A 20455-nucleotide genomic window follows, 5' to 3' on the forward strand; every position below is an offset into this window, starting at 1 on the left:
TCTATATATCTCCAATATATATCTCTACAATATATATCTCTACAATATATATATCTACAATATATATCTCTACAGTATACATCTCTACACTATATATCTCTACACTATATATCTCTACACTAAATATCTCTACAATATATATATCTCTACAATATATATATATCTCTACACTATATATCTCCACAATATATATCTCTACAATATATATCTCTACACTGTACATCTCTACACTATATATCTCTACACTATATATATCTCTACACTATATATCTCTACACTATATATCATCTCTACACTATATATCTCTACACTATATATATCTCTACACTATATATCTCTACACTATATATCTCTACACTATATATATCTCTACACTATATATCTCTACACTATATATCTCTACACTATATATATATCTCTACACTATATATCTCTACACTATATATCTCTACACTATATATATCTCTACACTATATATCTCTACAATATATATATCTACAATATATATCTCTACAGTATATATCTCTACAGTATAACAACTGTCCAAACTGCGGCCCATGATTATTACTTAAAATTGTAAATTTATCAGAACTATAGTGCACAAAGTAAAGATTGTTCTAAGAAATTAAACCTAATCAGATTTAGATTAAAGAAGTTGAGTCTTTGCCCCAAACTCAAATTTTCCAATCCCTCTAACCTTGCACCCTGACGATGTGAAGCTTTATTATTTCAAACTTGTATTATTTTTGGCTGACAGAATTCATAGTTTGAAATATCTAAGGTCTAAAACATTGGGTTGCAATGATGTAGACATAAGAAAATCTTGTAGTAAATGCCCCATTTCAATAGATACTTTGGTCAGTATCAATCCAGGTACAACTCAATCCCTCTCGTTGGTCTACGAGGCATAAGAACTATTCTGTTCAACAATTCTTTACTATCAATGTCAATCAATATGATATATACAAGGATAGTAAAGCTAATCACAATTCAGGTTTGACATAGTTATTTACAATCGTAGCTAGGTTAGGTTAATCCAATACAAGTTATGCGTAGTTATTTATAAGCGCATTTAGATTTACAGACAATGTACAACGTAAGATATGTATGTGTCTTCAGGTTTACAAATATAGGGTTTGCTACGATATTCCTTACAATCAGAGTTTGTTGCTCAATTCCTTTAAATCATATTCAAAAAGCAATTTTTGAAAACAAATAGTTTTCTTATCTAAACATTTGTACTTTTCTGATGAGGGGGGGGGGGGTTATAGGACAGTGACCCTTAGCTAGCCACTTAAATAGGAGATATTTGATTTTTAAATCTGAAATAGAAATATGCTGTTGTTTTCTTTATCAGAACTCGGCATATGAGAGCTCGACATGAAAAAACTGAATTCGCTATTTTTTGGCAAATCCATGCGGNGTTTAAGTCTTTAGCTGAACCGAATAGAACAAAATCATATAAATTAGAACGGGTTTTAAACAAAAATTTAGAAAGCTTTCCGTCCGCAATGTTTCCTAAATTGTGGAATGAAATTGAAATTGACCCTAAAGAAACTAAATCTGTAAAAAATATTCAAACAAAGAGTAATCAATATTTATCTTGAGAATTATGAGAGGTTTAAATGCGAAAAACCTTGCTGTTTATCGTGTGAATAAATTTTATATAAAATAACTAAAACTTTATTAGCTTATTTCTGTTTCTGTAACTACCATCATTAACACCCTGTATTTTAATTTATCTCTACATAAAAATCCCTCTGATCTCACCCTGCCACAGATCACCTGACAATCTCCTTTCTTACAATCAACTCCTTACCTATCCAAAAACATATCTTGATATGTGTAACCAATTGTATTCAGTATCGTTAATTAACTTCAGGTCAACCACTCAAAACAACCAACCCTGGTTAGGTGGGTCCAAACTGCATAGTAAATTGTGATTGCTTATTTGTAATATCTCATGCTTTGTAGTTGAATAAATATATGAATAATATATGAATGGTTTCCGTATTCAATTTAATACTTTCTCACAGTTGATAGTTGAGTTTGTTCAATATTGACGTTGGTTGATATAGGGTCTAAATATATATAGTAGAGTGTCCGATTCACATCATTCCTTAAAAGCGTTCCATGATCAAGAATTATAAAGAAATCCTTGTTTTTTATTTAAAAATAGATTATTTTCAATTGTGATTGTCAATAAAAGTGATTATTAGATTTCTGCTATGCATAAACAATTATTGATTTGTCCAAAATAACACTTTTCAGAAATAGAACGACGATATCTTCCACATATATTAGTTGAAAGGGTGCCGTTGTGAATCGTGGATGCCCCGCTTTTGCCACTAGAGATTAAAACGTCAGTTTTTGTAAGTATTTATTCCAAAATTTTATTGTCGTATGATATATTAACAAATTGGGATACCCTATGATGGAATTTTGTATTGCACATTTGTGGTCCCCTAGTTTCCCTTAGCAACACAGTTCTATAGAATATTTATTATATTGTTATGTCAAAAGCTGTAAACTACTCCTCCTCCCCCCGGCTCATGAAATATTTTACAATAACAGGTGCAAAGATATTTCCAAATAGTTTTATTGAAGCAAACTTTACTGAATTAATACCAATCTTGAACCTTCTCTTCTGTACAGAGCTGTTGGGCGAACCTAGAATCAATATATATAAATAATAATAATGATAAAAATATAAAGCAATGGATTAAACACAAAACAATATTATATGTATAGTAGAAGTTGTTTAAACCTTAGATAAAATAAAACCTGGTTGTATGCCCCAATTGGACGGTGGTAAATATTTTGGTTTCGGGTTTGAATTGGAACCAATATCGGGGACTGAACAGGTCGCGTTTTCTCCAGCTCCGAATCCAGAATGTTATAAACAATCTCCTGTTTTTCGAACTCCTTCTCCTGGGATACATCCTTGTCCTCCTGCAATTCATTCAACACGGACTCCTGCCACTCCTCTTCATCCTGGACATTGAATATGGTATTTTTTTTTGGTAGTTTATTGTAATTTATTGTAGTTTATTGTAGTTTGTTGTAATTTAATGTAGTTTATTGTAGTTTATATTATAGTTTATTGTAGTTTATTGTAGTTTGATGTAATTTATTGTAGTTTAATGTAGTTTATTGTAATTTATTGCAGTGTATTGTATTGTAGTTTATTGTAGTTTATTGTAGATTATTTTAGTTTATTGTAGTATATTATAGTTTTTTTTGTAGTTAATTGTAGTTTATTGTAGTTTATTGTAATTTATTGTAATTTATTGTAGTTTATTGTAGTTTATTGTAGTTTATTGTAATTTATTGTAATTTATTGTAGTTCATTGTAGTTTATTATAGTTTATTGTAGTTTATTGTAGTTTATTGTAGTTTATTATTGTTTATTCTAGTTTATTGTGCTTAATGGGGTTTTTAAACTGCATTCGCAGTATTTAATCCGGGGAGAGGAACTAGTAAAATGCATGGCAATTTAATTGGTTTAAAGTTAATCAATTTTGACCTCTAATTTTAAGATTGATATATTTGATTCACAACAGGACCCTTCACATCTTCATCTGAGCAACTATTAGGAAGCTGTCTTCCTTATTTTATCTTATGACATTATTTTTGTCAAAATCCTTAAATTCATAAAGGAACTGCAATGGAAAACTATTTTTTTTTAATAGAAAGACAATATCTTCCAAAATTGGACTAAATTAAAGGTTTACAGGGTACAGTTTGTAAATGAATATGCAACCAAGGTACTAATGCAAGGAAAGTTAATTGCTGTCGCGTATACTCTGCGTACATAGTGAAACCAGTTCTCTCTGGGCGGAATTTGTATACAAGAATAGATGCATCAGTGTTCGTTTAGTATCCGAGGTTGTTTAAAGCATTTAATTTTGATAATATTGAAAATTCACATAATAGTTTCCTATGACCAGAATATTTCATAGATTATTTTTGTGAAAAAGGATTCCATGTCAGGCTGTGACATCCATCTTGTGTTTACTTTTCCGCCCAAAGACTGTACATTGAAGTACAAAGATGCGTAAACCTCTGAAAAAACTTTCCTTGCATTAAATCCTTGTATGCAACTCTTTAAATGATTGGAGATTTTCTGAAAGAGGTTAATGAACCAAAACAGGATTTATGCCATTGCACTGCACAGGATCGTAAGATAAAGTCCAGAAAATCAAGATGAAGATAAATGTTTAGGTTAAACATAAAGCATATTAACTTTTACTGGACTAAGTTCCCGTAGACTTGATAAGAATTATTTTCTTTACACGTAATCCATCCAATTAATCATCATTTCAAGTTGTTCTATCTTGTTTCAAAAACTAGTTTGCGTTGGCCGGTTTTTATGTTAAAGTATTGTATCTGTTGTATTCGTCCCGTTCTCTATCTTTTCATCTTCTCCTTGTCGTCTGGTTTTATAAAAGAAAGTTCTCAATAATAGTCCCGCACGCCTGTCACGAGTTAAAAGGGTGATTTTGGTTGAAAATTTTCACCCCAGGTCTCGTTACTATATCTAAGATACCAACTATCAATTTAATGACTAACTTGAAGTCCCAGCTGACCAAACTTTTGAACCGACTGACATCAATGTGCATCTGATAAAATAAATGTCAAATTGTATAAATAATAAATTTTGTAAAGAATTAAACAAATGCATCCTTGTAAAGGCGGGAAGAACTCTATCCTACCTGTTCCTGTTTTCTCCCAGCCTCTCTCAAGAACTCTATCCTGCCTGTTATTCCTGTTTTCTCCCAGTCTCTCTCAAGAACTCTATCCTACCTGTTCCTGTTTTATCCCAGCCTCTCTCAAGAACTCTATCCTACCTGTTCCTGTTTTCTCCCAGCCTCTCTCATGAACTCTATCCTATCGGTTATTCCTGTTTTCTCCCAGCCTCTCTCAAGAACTCTATCCTACCTGTTCCTGTTTTCTCCCAGCCTCTCTCAAGAACTCTATCCTAACTGTTCCTGTTTTCTCCCAGCCTCTACCATGAACTCCATCCTACCTGTTCCTGTTTTCTCCCAGCCTCTCTCAAGAACTCTATTCTACCTGTTCCTGTTTTCTCCCAGCCTCTCTCAAGAACTCTATCTTACCTGTTCCTGTTTTCTCCCAGCCTCTCTCAAGAACTCTATCGACTCTACCACTCTAACAGGGACAATTCTAAAGTAAATTTAGAAAAATTGTACAATTAACAAACCGTGCTTTTTATTAATGTCTTAATTAACGTGGAAATACTTTTTGGACATTTGATTAGCTTTTATTTGAATCAGCAAAAGAGTTTTCTAGAATTTTTTTTTTTAATTTTCACTTTTTTTACGATCTCAGAACAGAATTTTTTTTTTACTTACGATCCCTTTCTATTCTGGATCTGTAGAACACACTACCTGGATAGTGTTGGATAAAGTACCTGCCGCTACCAGGAGGATCCTCTCTGACCAGCTCAGCTGCTGGATCCAGGAGAACTATCCTACCCTGCTCCTAGTTAAAGGAAACTGTTTCAAATGATTAAAGGAATTGCCATTATTCTTTAAGTAATCTTCTCCTTAAAGAATACCGTGCATTTACAACTTTATTTTTTAAACCTTATTATAGGCAAAGCATGATGATCGATTGCATTTTTAGACACAACCTCTTAAAGTTAAGGCACATTTAAAATTATTTGTTCGATCCCTATATGCATAGTTTTAAAGAAACTGTAGACGTAAATTTAAGTGACCCTTCATTCGTAGAGTGACCCACAATCTTAAAACATTTGTCTGAACAATAATGACAGAAATATCAGAGTTTTTGTTTCTTAAAATTATTAATTTTCCGTTGGGTGTTTTCCAACTATGTGAATTGGAGATTTAAGCACAGGGAACATGAGGTAGGATATTATAAACTCAATCTTTAATTTTAAGAAAAAGGCGGTATCTTCTTCATTTCTACTCAGCTCCGCTCGTAAACAAACAGCTCATTCTGGCGCAAAAAAGCAAATAAAATTTTGAAAATACTCATTTTAAACCAAAAGCTTGAATTATTTAAAAACGGGCATTTACTTCTGGATATTGCACTAATTTATTTTTTGGAGGCCTACTAAACACAGTAATACATATTCTAAATAAACGCCCAAAATTATTACAATTAAATAATCTTAATTTTTATCTAAACATTGTCTTCCCGCTATATTCATAAAATCTATTTTTTTTAAAACAATGTTTCACGAAATATCTTCTTTTATTTTACCTTTTCCTGGAGAAGCTGGTTCACACGGGTGTCACCAAAGAATGTAAACCCTGTTTAAAAAATAGCAAATTACACTGCAGCAAACTGGTTCCAAGTATGAATATTTAAATCTATATTTCCTTTTTTCTCCCGTTGATAGCTCTCTTTCACTTTAAACTTTTGCTTCCTTTGCCAAATCATATATTAAAATAATAAACAATAAACCTCAGGTCATTTTTGAATTCTCATCCTTTATAGGTAACGCTGTATTACAGTAGTATTCTCTTTCTGTCCTTATGGTTGTCTGAAAGTGAATATATGCCTTAACGCTCTATAATCTCTTAACCGATAAGAGGGGTTGGTTTTATATCCAAATTGTGACAACGAGGATTTTGGCTTCAACTTATCTAAACTCAAGACAAAGCTGAGTTCCCTAAATCTAGAACATACTAGTGATACTTCTGTACCTGATACTGCAGTATAGAGGAGGAGAAAGGACAACTGTACAAATTGCAACATTTTTCTGTAAATAAATAACTCTGGCCGGTCCTTGCTTCAGTTAATTGTAATTGTTATACATAGTTTCATCGAATCAAGTTAAATAAAATTATGAACTGATGATATATTTATCAATATGAATGTAGAACATTGTGAACTATATAAAAGGAGAAGGTAAAACTCATGCGACATTACTGATTCGACGTTGTAACCTCGTAGCTCCTCTAGTTATGTTGTTATTACATTTATTTATTATTTTTTATTGCCCGCGGGCCGCGGAGTTTAAAAACACAGGAATTTTCTTTTAATATATATATATATATATATATATGTGGGATGTCTAAGTCTAAGTTGCCGGGATTTCCTGTTAAAAATATCTATCACCAAATTACAATCTGTTCAAGCCTGACCATGGATACTATACACAGTATGTCCTAAAAAGGCATTTGATGAGACCTATTGGATACTGAGGGAATACGTTTCGTCCAATTCTTACGATCAAGGTGGCATTTATAGGCGGCTCTATATTTTAGTTCTTTCACGGTGTAATCTTTTTCTTTAGGACTCATACTTTTTTACTGCAACCGTTTCTTTGAGTAAAAGTCCAAAATCAAAAATGTTAAAGTCGTTTCCCCTCATAGATACCCATAGTTTTATCTTTTTTTGAAACGCTAACTCGAGTCTATTTTTAGATTTCTCTGCCTCAAATAAGAATCATCGCGCGCTATACTCCCTAATTTTTGCTTTCGGACCCGCAGTTATTCTTAAACAAAAAGTATGACGCCTGGAAAGAAAAAAGTATACCTTGAAATATCTGAAAAATAGAGCTTTCAAATAATGTTTTCATTATTTAAATATCTTGTTTACAAAGCAGAATGTTTATTAAATGAATATGTAAAATTCTTTTATTTGACTTTTTAAAATTTTTTTGTTTGTTTATGTTTTTTAAAGTATCTACACCATACTAAATTAATTTATATATGTGTGTGAGAATAAATCTTAATTGTAAAAATTAAACGATTTTTTCCTCGGAAACTAATACCCGGCCCTAATACAAAGTTTTTTTTGGTTCTAACTGTATGCTTGAATTCAGGCAGTGTACCTACTACCTATGACGTGTAACCTGCCTCTAGATGATTCTAACCACAACTGCAGAAATTCTTAGACAAAAATCACAAGAAAAACGCAAGGGGCAATATGGATAAAATATATAAATTCATCGAAAATTCTATATACCTATTTATTTTGACGCTTTTAACAAAAAGAATTAAAAAAATGTTCTTCTTTAAGGAGACTGTTGACGTTTTATTGAAATTTTCAGCTAGAACAAACAAGGTAATTTTCGTTAAGGATTTAAAGGCGACAAGGACATTCCTCCTTTAGATAAAGGGTCCCTTACAGTTTAAAAATTTGTATCATGAGGAAGTATTTATAAATTCATAAATTTGTTAATTAACATTAAACCACGTTTTATTTTTTATTGGATACTTGATTTTTAAAAATATATTTTCAGATAACGATATATTCGCCTGTTCACTCTGCAAAATGAATGAATGAAATTTGTTGATTAGAGTTAAACCCACGAGGAGGCCCTGAGTTCCACACCTCAAGAAACTGGGAATTTTGCAAAATCTTGATGGTGTAGGAACAGATTTGCAATGTAGCCCATGGCAACTCAGTACTCACTGAGTTTTCAAACCACAAAACTAGCATTTCAGATATATTTATATTATATTCACTATACAGGGTTACTTATAATATTAGACTTCAGAGACGACTGTTCAGAATTAATACGGACCAGTTCCTTATATTTGTGATTCTCTGCAACTATGAACTGGTTTTTTTTTCGTTGCCATGTCAAAAAATAGACCATTAAAATTTACAAACTTAATTTAACATTGTAACCGTCAAACTTCAGGTCGTCTCTACATTATCAGCCTTTGTGGGTAACCCAGTATGTATATACACTAAATATTGAGGATATAATTTTTCTTGAAGGATTCCGGCAAACGATTATTTTAGGAGGGTTTTACAAAGAGCTTGTTTGTGTACTGTACGTAACTCACGGAACAAGAAAATTCAAATTTATCAGCGTGTTTTTTTTCAGCCATTTTAAAGTTCATATTTGAGTCTTGAACCGTGAAGAATTGACAAAAACTCAAAGGAATTAATTGCTAATATTTAATGACTGCGAGTGCACGCCCTTTAGCTATTTAGCTTTTAACCGTTGCTTTCGAAGTTTTTGAATTGACAAGCTAAATCTTTCAATTTCAACCGCCCATGACCGTTCCTGATGTTTGAACCAAACAGTTCTAGCCGTTGTGATCTCATGAATAAAATTGATTTCTAACAGACATGACAGGCCAAATTCGTTCAATTCACAGTTCGGAGAGCCCAGGATAAATGCAATATTGTCGAATATGTAAATTTGGAGAGCCCAGGATAAATGAAATATTGTCGAATATGTAAATTTGGAGAGCCCAGGATAAATGAAATATTGTCGAATATCTAAATTGTGAATGCTTTAATCGATCACGAGTTGTGTATGACTCAAAAGAGAATTGCAAGACTTGTGCTACATTCGCTATATTCAATTTCTTCCAGAAATACCAAGTTTACAGGCTAGCCAACATAGAATGAGAATGTAAAACCGACCCAAAATATGAAAATTTGAAGCTTGATTTTTGGTTTCTACATTAAATAGAATATTTTGAGGGTTTGCTAAATGATTTAGCACAGAAATAAGCCAATTTGCCTTCCAGGAACCTCGAGTGCAAGAAAACGGACTGAAGGACAATCGTCTTTGCAGTCTCGTCATTTGTGGGTAACCCTGTATTTTCAACATAAATTGCTAATTATACAAAGCAAGGATAGATTTTACAGCTTTCTGTTCTTTATTTCTCTTGCCTGGAGGTGTTAAACCAATAAACATGAAAATAGAGGAACCAATTATAGATAGTTTCTAATTATCCTCTTCATTTAACTCATTTTATTTATTAGTTTACAGCTTAAATCGGAACTTTGTAAAGTTTATAAATGACCTTCATGTTTTTCGACATTTAATTTGAATTTTATTAAAGATAGAAAATTTTAAGAATGTCACCTAACCAGGTTATTATTCATATAGGGAAATGACCTTTTGTTTTAGGATCGAAGTTTTCCGGCCAAAAATGCGTTTTATCGGGTTGTTGTTAACGGTCATAAACGAATGTTCGTCGTTAACGGTCGTAAACGAATATTCGTCGTTTACCGAAGAGTCGTCGGAAACGTTCGTTGATGCTCGTAAAAATTAAAAACGACCTACCTTCGTTGCAGAAACGACGAACTAAAAATCGACTAATACGTTTTTAATTTTCAAAAATGATGGTTTATTTTTTTCTACATCGTTAACAGAAACGATGCGATCGTTATTTCAAAAAAATGAAAACGAACCATCCGTTCTTACATCTAATGTTTCGTAAACTAAAAATTATGTGCAGTAAGTTTATTTACCAGTGTTAAAACAAGAAGCGTCATTTTACATAAATCACAGAAACCGTCAAAATGGTCAAAAAACAAAAACAGCTTAACTTTGAACATTAAGTTTTTAATAAATAATGTTGTTTTATCAATGAAGAATTCTAATCAAGGAATTAAGTCGCGTTGCAAGTCACAAAAACAAGGAAACGTGTAACAAAGCATAACTTGATATGATGAAACATTAACTTTAATCACAACCTAGATAAGGCAAATTTGAGCAATTTTACTAGTAAAAAACTGTCTGATGCAGTGAAGAGATTTAGAAGAAACTTGACACTGAGCTGGAAAAAAACTGGGTCCAAGATTGCTGCTGTGCTGTAGACTGCTCTTTAAAGCAGAAAGTCTCGTATATATTCGCTCCCAATATCTTCAAATCAACGTTCACTAAAACAAAAAAGATTTTAAAATATGATAAGTGGAATGAATTTGAAAGCAAATGATCACGGTTTTAAGGTTTTATAATTGTCTTAATTGAATAGGCCTCTAATGCAGGAAGATCAGAGCTATTATTGTGGATATCGAGATCAATGCTTGATTTCAATCATGTGTTAATCTGCAGATTAATTAAATTTTTATTAGATTTCTCGCATAATAATCGTACCCTACGCTGGAAACTCTTGTAATGTGGAGATCGAGATCAATGCTTTATTACAATCATGTATTAATCTGCAGATTAATTAAATTTGTATTATATATACCGCTGTGGGCGAAGGGATAGCTGAAATAAAGAGATAAGCATTGATCCCCAAACTAAGTGCACACAGTGGATATCGAGAAAACGCGATTGGGACTATAAGTATCGAACACACTCAGTTCAGAACTTTTAGTAAATATTGGTATTTTCGTAATTTCAGTTTAAATGCGTTGTGTCATGCACTTGTCCCATAAAGCCGGAGATATCAGAATTTCAAACATCATGTTTGATACTTTGATAATGGGGAAAAACATATTGTGAGTTTTATTTCATTTCCCCTTAGCTTGGAATCGGATCATGTAAGCCAAATTTATAGATTCATCGGATTCGGATCAAAAGCTTTGCTTAAACTTACTGATGATATGCTGAATCCATTCGTCAGTTTCTTCCTCCACCTCCTCCTCCTCCGCTAGCTCGTCCTCCTGCACCACGGAGAGAAGGACAGGGAGGAGTTTAACCAGGGGCATGGAAATACCACAAGGAGAAGTAAAAGCGTCGTCGACCTGGATTTGATCTTTTCCAGGCACACTTCGCGCATTTTCATCTGAACTGGTTCCAGGATTATCCGCAAATGTGACTGAAGAGGTGGGAGGCTGAGATGTATCGAATGATTCAGCAAGTTTGTCTGTGACAAAAGCAAATCCTTGTTGAGAAATCCGTCTGGCAAGTTCCAGCACTTCATCTTGCTCCAGGATTTCCAAGGTTTCAGAAACAAGGACGGAGAACAGATCAAGCTCATCTGGTTTTAAATCACTAAACCAACACCATTAATCATCAGAGTAATTTATTTTCTTATGACACAACAAAAAAACTTTTGTATAAAATTGCAAAAAATTAGAGAAAAATATAATGAACAGTTAAATGATTTGCCTCTTTGGTATGGATGTTTTTATTAAATAATTAAAGATGTTCCTAGGATTTTGTGAACTGGAGAGAAGAAACTTCCCAGGATTTAGGAACAGATTCCGATCCTTAAATTCTAAAATAAAATTTAATTAGTTAACAATATTGAATTTAATTCCTGTAAACATTTGTTATTGAACAAAATAATCTGATTTTTTTCTGAAAAGATTCTTTAAATCACCTGTAAACAAAGACTGGAGAATTTGTTGAAAAATCTTTTCCAAATCGGATATTTTCAGCTTTTCCTAAACATTAAAAATGAAATTCTGTTGTTTTTAAACATGGTATAAAAAAATGATTACCTGTAATGGTATGGAGTCTACTGACTGTTTAATTATCACAAATAATATTTCGCAAAGTTCTGAAAATCCTGAATAAAAAAATGCTAAATGTGTATTCTCTACTTTATAACTAAAATCTGAAGATTACAAAAGACACTATTTGAATGCAATATATAGATAGAAGCTATTTTTTTTTTTTGAAATGGAAGGAAATGAAAGGATGGTATTGCTTTATAAAGGCCATGTAAAACTTTAAATTGAATTTACCACGATAAGAATAACAATCAGTCAGACCTAAACCCAAAAGAAGATGGTGGAGTTGGCATGTTTGATGTAGGGGNTCCCTTCATTTTTGGTTCAAATCTTCCAATTTTTTGGCTGCACGCCTAATTAGTGTTCGAAATTCCTAAAATAAAATAAAATTGAATTTGAATGACCTCTAATGACCTCTAATGACCTCTAATGACCTCTAATGCCCTCTAATGACCTCTACAAATAAAAAATGTGTCAACTATGGCTTAATGCATAACAAACGAAAGCTAGGAACCTAGGGAATACAGTAGCAGCAACAAATCCAGTGTTTGACCTTCTAATGACCTCTTACGACCTCTAATGACCTAAATGACCTCCAAAAATGAAAATGTTTTAACTATGGCTTTATGCATATCAAACGAAAGCTAGGAACCCCAGGAATACTGTTGCAGCAACGAATCCAGTGTTTACCGTTCTACTGACCTCTAATGACTTAAATTACCACTAAAAATGAAAATATTTTTAACCATGGCTTTATGCATATCAAACGAAAGCTAGGAACCCAAGGAATACAGTAGTAGCAACAAATAAAGTGTTTGACCTTCTATTAACCTCTTGTGACCTATTTGTTGCTACTACTGTATTCCCTGGATTCCTAGCTTTCCTTCGATATGCATAAAGCCATAGTTAAAACATTTACATTTTTGGAAGTGATTTAGGTCATTCGAGGTCATTTAGGTCATAAGAAGGTCAAACACTGTATTTATTGCTACTACTGTATTCCCTGGATTCCTAGCTTTCGTTTGATATGCATAAAGCCATAGTAAAAAAAACATTTTTATTTTTGGAGGTCATTTTGGTCATTCGAAGTCGTAAGAGGTCATTAAAAGGTCAAACACTGTATTTGCTGCAACTAATGTATTCCCTGGATTCCTAGCTTTCGTTTGATATGCATAAAGCCATAGTTTAAAACACTTTCATTTTTGGAAGTCATTTAGGTCATTCGAGGTCGTAAGAGGTCATTAAAAGGTCAAACACTGTATTTGTTGCTACTACTGTATTCCCTGGGTTCCTGATTGATATGCATAAAGCCATAGTTAAAACATTTTCATTTTTGGAGGTCATTTAGGCCATTAGAGGTCGTAAGAAGTCATTAGAAGGTCAAACACTGGATTTGTTGCTGCTACTGTATTCCCTGGGTTCCTAGCCCTCGTTTGATATGCATAAAGCCATAGTTGAAATATTTTCTATTTGTGGAGGTCATTAGAGGTCATTAAAATTCAATTTAACTCTCTAGAATATTAATAATTTTAATTTTAATTTTGACACCAACTTTAGGAAGAACGTTCATTTTATACGGAATCCCGAAGCCAAGTACTAAAAAGTAAACTTGTTTTGTAGCATATAAATAAATATAAAAAAGAGTTCATGCTTCAAAAACCTAAAAAAATGATAATAGTGAACAATAAACATTTATATAATTATGGCCATTGTCATTCATGAATGTAAAGTGAACATAGTCATGATCATGAATCAGTGCTTAGGATCCATTTAAATTTGATGCGGATCCGGATCCTGGATCCGCATTGAAAAATGGATCCGGATCCGGATCCAGGTCATTTCTTTAAGATTTACTGAATTAAAAATTCAAATTTTTTGTTTTATTTTTTATCCTAAAACTTGATGAACCATTCAGAAATGTGGAAATTTTTAATCTCTCTTTTTTCAAAAGTTCAGATTTGGGTTTTAGGAGTAAAAAAGTTTTTTTTTGTAGTTTTTGGTTGATATTTTACCCCTTGGATCCGGATCCGTGGATCCGCATATTTTTGCGGATCCGGATCCAGGAACCCAAAATCCGGATCCTAAGCACTGAATTCATGATAATGATTATGAAAAAATATTATCAAAAGATAATTTTCCTCGACAGTTTTGAAAAACAGTAAGAAAAAATACAAGGCTTTTAGGACACTGCTAGTTCTTCATTTTATTTTTAATAGTAATAAAAATAATTTCTTCATATTTTAATACAATAATAATAATTTCACTTAAAAGTATGACTCGCCAGATTGTTGGGGTTATTTGGTGGATAGATATATTTAGGAGACACTCCGGTATTTTAGAAGCCCTTCCTGTTGTTGGCCTTTTAGGCATTTCTGGTATGTAAACAAACAAATAGACAAGCCAAATATATATATTTATAATATATAAATTAAAACCTGTTATTGTTTAGAAGTGATGACACAGAAACCCTAGTTGTAAAGAGGTGGCCAGCTAAAACGTTTAGTTGTACACGGAGCAGTACACCTACAGTACATGTATTGAACATCATGTGTATTCCCTCAATCTATCCATATATTATGCCTTCCTAACATTACGAATGCTACTAGGTATCCACCCCTTCCTACAATCCTCTGCATCCTTCCGGAGTACGTGGATCACTGTGCCATTGCATAATAATAGTTAAGGAAATCCTTGCCACTTAGTTTTCTATAAAAACCCTTCTTAACATACTGGCGAAAAGCTATATTGAAAGAAAGGGAAAAATATTTTGAGATTGCTTGAATAAAAAAAGGAAATATATACTCCTGGTTACCTATGAATGAGAATGAGATAATATATGCTGAGGTTCTACAGAAACTGATCATCTTTATCTGCTCCCAGATTCGAACCTTCTCATCCCCACTAGGTCCACGTCTAAATGTTAATCAAGGTGAAATTAATGTGAAATCAAGGTGAAATCAAAGTGAAATCAGGACCAAATCAAGGTCGTGAAATTATGATGAAATCAAGATGAAATGAAGGTGCAATCAAGGTGACATCAAGTTCAAATCAAATCTAAGGTCAAATCAAATCTACGGAGAAATTAAAGTGAAATTAAGGTCAAATTAAAGCGATCAAGGTGAAATCAAGGGGACATATAGGTGAAATCAAGGAGACATTCAGGTGAAATCAAGGAGACATTCAGATGAAATCAAGGGGACATTCAGGTGAAATCAAGGAGAAATCAAAAGGAGACTTCAAGATGAAATCAAGATGAAATCAAGGTGAAATCAAAGTATATCAAGGTCAAATCAATGTGATGTAAAGGTGAAATCAAATCATATCAATTAAAGGTGACATCAAATCAAATCAAATCAATCAAAGAGAGGTCAAATTAAATCAAGGGCAAATCAAGGTCAAATCAAGGGCAAATTAAATCTAAGAAAGATAACCCAAAACCGAACCCCAGACTGCCATAAGGCAGAGAACACCAGAGTGCATGTAAAATGTAACTTGTACCTGAGTGTGTCTGTGAGCGTATTTGTCTGGTACTCCAGGAGTATCTGGAGCTTGAGCTGATGAAGTATATGAGCTAGGGTGGAGTTACAAGTAGACTCGGTGCTCTCAAAATGATTTTGTTTCCGAACTTTCTCAAGTGCCAACCGTCCTTCTTCCTCTCTTGACTATCAAATCCAGATTGATAAATATTTTTGAAGATTTTTTTATTCATATCAAAAAAGCCAATACTTGGAATTTGAAAACTCAAACTCTTAACAATGCTTTATTCTTCGAAATGAATATAATATTCAGGGTGGCCAAAACTTTTTTGAACCCATCCGTACAAAAATCCGTACATTTTCAGAAGAAATCCGTACAATCCGTACAATTTTCGAAAAACAATCCGTACAATCCGTACAATTTTTTTTTTTAAATCCGTACAANAAGCAATCAAATAAGTACTTATGGAACATATTCTCAAATAAACACTTCTTGGACATATCTCGAAAATTATGAATGAATTTTGATTGTCAATTGAAACATTAATCAATCTAATATTATTTAGAATGCAGAAAATAAGTTAAACTAACTTCATTTTGACGAGAATTTTTTTTTATTTTCATGAAAAATTTGCTGAAATGAGTGAAAATTTAAAAAAAACGGTGTATTTTCCAGGATAAAATCCGTACAATCCGTACAATTTGAAAACAAATCCGTACAATCCGTGCAATCCGTACAATCCGTACAATTTTAGGGTAAAAAAAAAATCAATCCGTACAATCCGTACAATCCGTACATTTTGGCCACCCTGAATATTTAAATAATAGGATAACAGATTTATGTTCAATCAATTTTATGACGAAAAAATCAAATAGACATTATACACAAAATGTTATTTTTTGTATCGAATCTGGGCCAGGTTTTGAATCAACATGAAAATAATAATCTAAATGGAATATGGATAATGGAAATATACTTTTTTAAAAATAAAAATCTGAATCTTTTCCTTGATCATTTGCCTCTCAACAATTCTGGCGGCTATAACCAAACCGCCGACAGCAGCTCCGCCCCAAATGAGCTTACGGCGGTGACGGCGAATAAAAGACGACATTTTATATAATCACTGGAAAGTTCTACTCACTGCACTGTGAGTTGACTAGTCTAATGTTTGTAATGAATGGACGGGATGAATAATTACTCGAATGAACCGGACCCTGAACTCATCATCTCCTGAGCCTTCTTTTCTATTCTCTGCAACAAACAAACATTTAATAAAACATTAATAATAATAATTTATAGTAAAACAGTAGTAGTCAATGTTTTTAATTTTAAATATGTATCTGTTGATTTATCTAATTTTATATCTCCATAATTCAATAATAAAACTGTAGTAGTCAATGTTTTTACTTTTTAATTTGTATCTGTTGATTTATCTAATTTTATATCTTCTTAATTTAACAGTAAAACTGTAGTAGTCCTTGTTTTTAATTTCAAATATGTATCTGTTGATTTATCTAATTTTATTTTATATCTCCATAATTTAACAGTAAAACTGTGGTAGTCCTTGTTTTCAATTTTAAATATGTATCTGTTGATTTATCCAATTTTATTTTATATCTCCATAATTTAATAGTAAAACTGTGGTAGTCCTTGTTTTCAATTTTAAATATGTATCTGTTGATTTATCTAATTTTATACCTCCATAATTTAATAGTAAAATAGTAGTAGTCAATGTTTTTAATTTTAAATATGTACCTGTTGATTTATCTAATTTTATATCTTCTTAATTTAACAGTAAAACTGTAGTAGTCAATGTTTTTAATTTTTAATATGTATTTGTTGATTTATCTAATTTTATACCTCCATAATTTAATAGTAAAACTGTAGTAGTCCTTGTTTTTAATTTTTAATAGGTATCTGTTGATTTATCTAATTTTATACCTTCATAGTTTAACAGTAAAACTGAAGTAGTCCTTGTTTTTAATTTTAAATATGTATCTGTTGATTTATCTAATTTTATATCTAGAAAATTTTATTGTAAAAATGTAGTAGTCCTTGTTTTTGATTTTTAATATGTATTTGTTGATTTGTCTTATTTTAAGGGTTATTCCGTAATTTTACTTAAAATTATAATAAACTCTTATTAAATTAAATACGTTTGAATATCAATAAAAAAGCTACCTGAGTTATAAGAACATTTGTATCAATAAACCGTTCTACACAATTCCTAAATTGTTGAATATATAGAATAAACTTTTGAACTTCAATTGAAAAATCATGATTAGAGAAAAAAAAGTCTGAGATCTAAAAGCTTGTAAATTTCAATCCTTACTTGAGACAGGTTTCAGTCTTGGATTCTACTCGTGTGCTTGGTTTCATATCGAAGCAGGTCTAAAATACAATAAATATGTTTCTACTTATCTACACGAAATAAAACGTATTGTCCCAGACACGTGAAAATGTTTTTCGAGTACTGCCAGTTCCTTTTGTTGTTTAAAAATCAGTATTTTTTGATTTAGCCAAATTAGTTTATAACGTTAAAATGGCCGGTAGAAATATGTTTTTTTTTGTAGTTAGCATGCGTAAGTTTTTTTCAAGTGATTTCAGAAGTCTCTTCAAACGCTACAAATAATTCCAGTCCTGAGAGATATTTTATGTAGCCCTAGTGCTACTAAGTTCAAGTGAATAGGTCTCATCATGTGCCCATGATCTCAAGAGTCGCAATCATTAAAAAACACGCAAACTGAGAGTGCAATTTAAAAAAACACGTAAACTGAGAGTGCAATTTAAAAAACACGTAAACTGTGAGTGCAAATTAAAAAAACACGTAAACTGAGAGTGCAATTTAAAAAAAACACGTAAACTGAGAGTGCAATTTAAAAAAACACGTAAACGGTGATTATAAAATGTTAAATCTACTTCTATAATCTCTCTAGTCTGATATTTTATACACAGAAAACAAAAACTTCTTTTGCATGACAATGATTTACAGTACACGACAATTTATTAAATAAAAATATTTGAAACTAGGAACTTTATGTAAAGCACTTAAATATAAAAATACTTACATCCCAGCATTTCTCCGTTATCTCATGAAGAACAGTCTAAAGAACAAGAATTTGGAATTATTAAAATGGTTGATAATTACGTTGCATGGACGATTTTGAATTTTTTAGGTCTCATTGGAAAAACATCCCCTATAGATAGTATTTTCACGACTGGCTAATTTATGCAATATATGATATCATCGGTTAACGATAAAGTTATTGTTTTCATTCTTATTTCTCTTTTATTAAGAACTTAAAGTAGTTTCAAGAATATTTTATGCTTAGGATTTGGGACGAAAAATAGCACGTTTGCGGATTTAATAAAGCTAGCACGTGACAGAACAATCAGCAACGTGACAAAAAGGTCTAAATGGACTTTTAAAGATCTTTGATTTGTCTACACTCTACAGTCTACATAAGTCAATATATATATAGCAGAACGGTGAGTAATGAGCGTGTTTTAACGCTAGTTGTTATCCACCGACTAATAGGCACGGGCAACGCCGGGTACTTTATCTTTTATAATATTATTAAAAGAGAAGAAAATCAAATATATTACACGAATAAGCGAGGTAATATGCTTACTATTGAAACTGAACGTTCAACTAGAAACAGGTTGAAGAGATAAGAAATGAGATAACTCCATCTTAAACCGGAGGAACAAGGGGGGGGGGGGGGGGGGGATTTTGAAGATTTAAATTTATGCGCGGGGTGAAACTTCTTTTTTGTAGATTTTAAAATGAAAACTTTGATAACATTGAAATTTTCAGATGTAAAATTAATGACTTTTCATATTGAATGTCTTCTTCTAAACGCATATATATATATTGTATATTTATTACTGATAATACAATTAGACAAATATTCGATTGGTATGCTGATTACAACTATTGGCGTACTTGAAAATTTATTAAAATTCATTTACTTCAAACTCATTTTTTTATGGTTTCCCAAAATTCATAACATTCTTTCATTACAATTACAAAATTCAGTCACGGGCAATTAACAGTTTGGTGTTTGTTCTAGCAAGCTGTGATCTATTTAAATAAATATTTCACCTTTTCCTTGTTTTACATTTTTGTCGGCGGAAGCTTTTCAACTCAGTATATCCACAGAAAGTTAAATAAGACCAAAATGCGATTGAATTCAAATTGTAGAAACCAGAATGTATCACAACCGGCATAGTCCAGGGCGACACATCTCGATAGCTTAGACAACTAGAGCCTTATAGACACACAATATTTGGTGCCAGGAGGTTGACCAGCAGAGCAAACAAAATTTAACAAGGGGGAAATCGTTCACTATGATTTGTTATTTCAACTTTTAATTATTTTTAATTAGCACGGGAGGATGATTATTAGAACGGGAGGATGATTATTAGAACGGAAGGATGATTATTAGAAGGGAAGGATGATTATTAGAAGGGAAAGATTATTAGAACGGGAGGATGATTATTAGAACGGGAGGATGATGATTAGAACGGGAGGATGATTATTAGAACAGGAGGATGATTATTAGAACCGGAGGTTGATTATTAGAAACGGAGGTTGATTATTAGAACCGGAGGATGATTATTAGAACGGGAGGATTATTATTAGAACGGGAGGATGATTATTAGAACGGGAGGATGATTATTAGCACGGGAGGATGATTATTAGAACGGTAGGATGATTTACCATGACTTACCTGAAACCTCTGTTTCTCTGTCTCCTGTTGGATAAAGTTCTGAAGACCCTGATCAATCCCAGCCATTTTGGTATTAATCAAGAAACTAG

General features: G+C 32.2%; 4 protein-coding genes across 4 annotated transcripts; all 4 read right to left on the minus strand.

Moving 5' to 3' along the window:
* Positions 1–2582: 2582 nt before the first annotated feature.
* LOC111715889 (uncharacterized) lies at positions 2583–6800 on the minus strand. The gene is made up of 6 exons (XM_023491289.1): positions 6696–6800; positions 6250–6299; positions 5432–5502; positions 5118–5184; positions 2785–2994; positions 2583–2670 (listed from the first exon to the last, which is right to left on the minus strand). The coding sequence occupies exons 1-6, from the start codon at positions 6745–6747 to the stop codon at positions 2614–2616; spliced, it is 507 nt and encodes a 168-aa protein (XP_023347057.1). The 5' UTR covers positions 6748–6800; the 3' UTR covers positions 2583–2613.
* Positions 6801–10194: 3394 nt separating this feature from the next.
* Positions 10195–13109, minus strand: LOC111715527 (uncharacterized). Its single transcript, XM_023490867.1, has 6 exons — positions 13076–13109; positions 12145–12260; positions 12024–12087; positions 11852–11918; positions 11295–11692; positions 10195–10629 (listed from the first exon to the last, which is right to left on the minus strand). The coding sequence occupies exons 1-6, from the start codon at positions 13107–13109 to the stop codon at positions 10505–10507; spliced, it is 804 nt and encodes a 267-aa protein (XP_023346635.1). The 3' UTR covers positions 10195–10504.
* A 1460-nt stretch (positions 13110–14569) lies between these two features.
* LOC111715628 (peroxisomal biogenesis factor 3-like) lies at positions 14570–16762 on the minus strand. Its single transcript, XM_023490980.1, has 4 exons — positions 16640–16762; positions 15655–15818; positions 14969–15069; positions 14570–14679 (listed from the first exon to the last, which is right to left on the minus strand). Exons 1-4 carry the CDS (start codon positions 16742–16744, stop codon positions 14585–14587), a joined length of 465 nt encoding a protein of 154 aa, XP_023346748.1. The 5' UTR covers positions 16745–16762; the 3' UTR covers positions 14570–14584.
* Positions 16763–16804: 42 nt separating this feature from the next.
* On the minus strand, positions 16805–20451 carry LOC111715639 (mitochondrial import inner membrane translocase subunit Tim8 A-like). Its single transcript, XM_023490990.1, has 5 exons — positions 20367–20451; positions 18702–18737; positions 17966–18024; positions 17815–17860; positions 16805–16884 (listed from the first exon to the last, which is right to left on the minus strand). The coding sequence occupies exons 1-5, from the start codon at positions 20430–20432 to the stop codon at positions 16828–16830; spliced, it is 264 nt and encodes an 87-aa protein (XP_023346758.1). The 5' UTR covers positions 20433–20451; the 3' UTR covers positions 16805–16827.
* Between the last annotated feature and the right edge of the window lie 4 nt (positions 20452–20455).

This window comes from Eurytemora carolleeae, unplaced genomic scaffold (assembly GCF_000591075.1).
Source record: "Eurytemora carolleeae unplaced genomic scaffold, Eaff_2.0 scaffold14, whole genome shotgun sequence".
NCBI lineage: Eukaryota > Metazoa > Arthropoda > Copepoda > Calanoida > Temoridae > Eurytemora > Eurytemora carolleeae.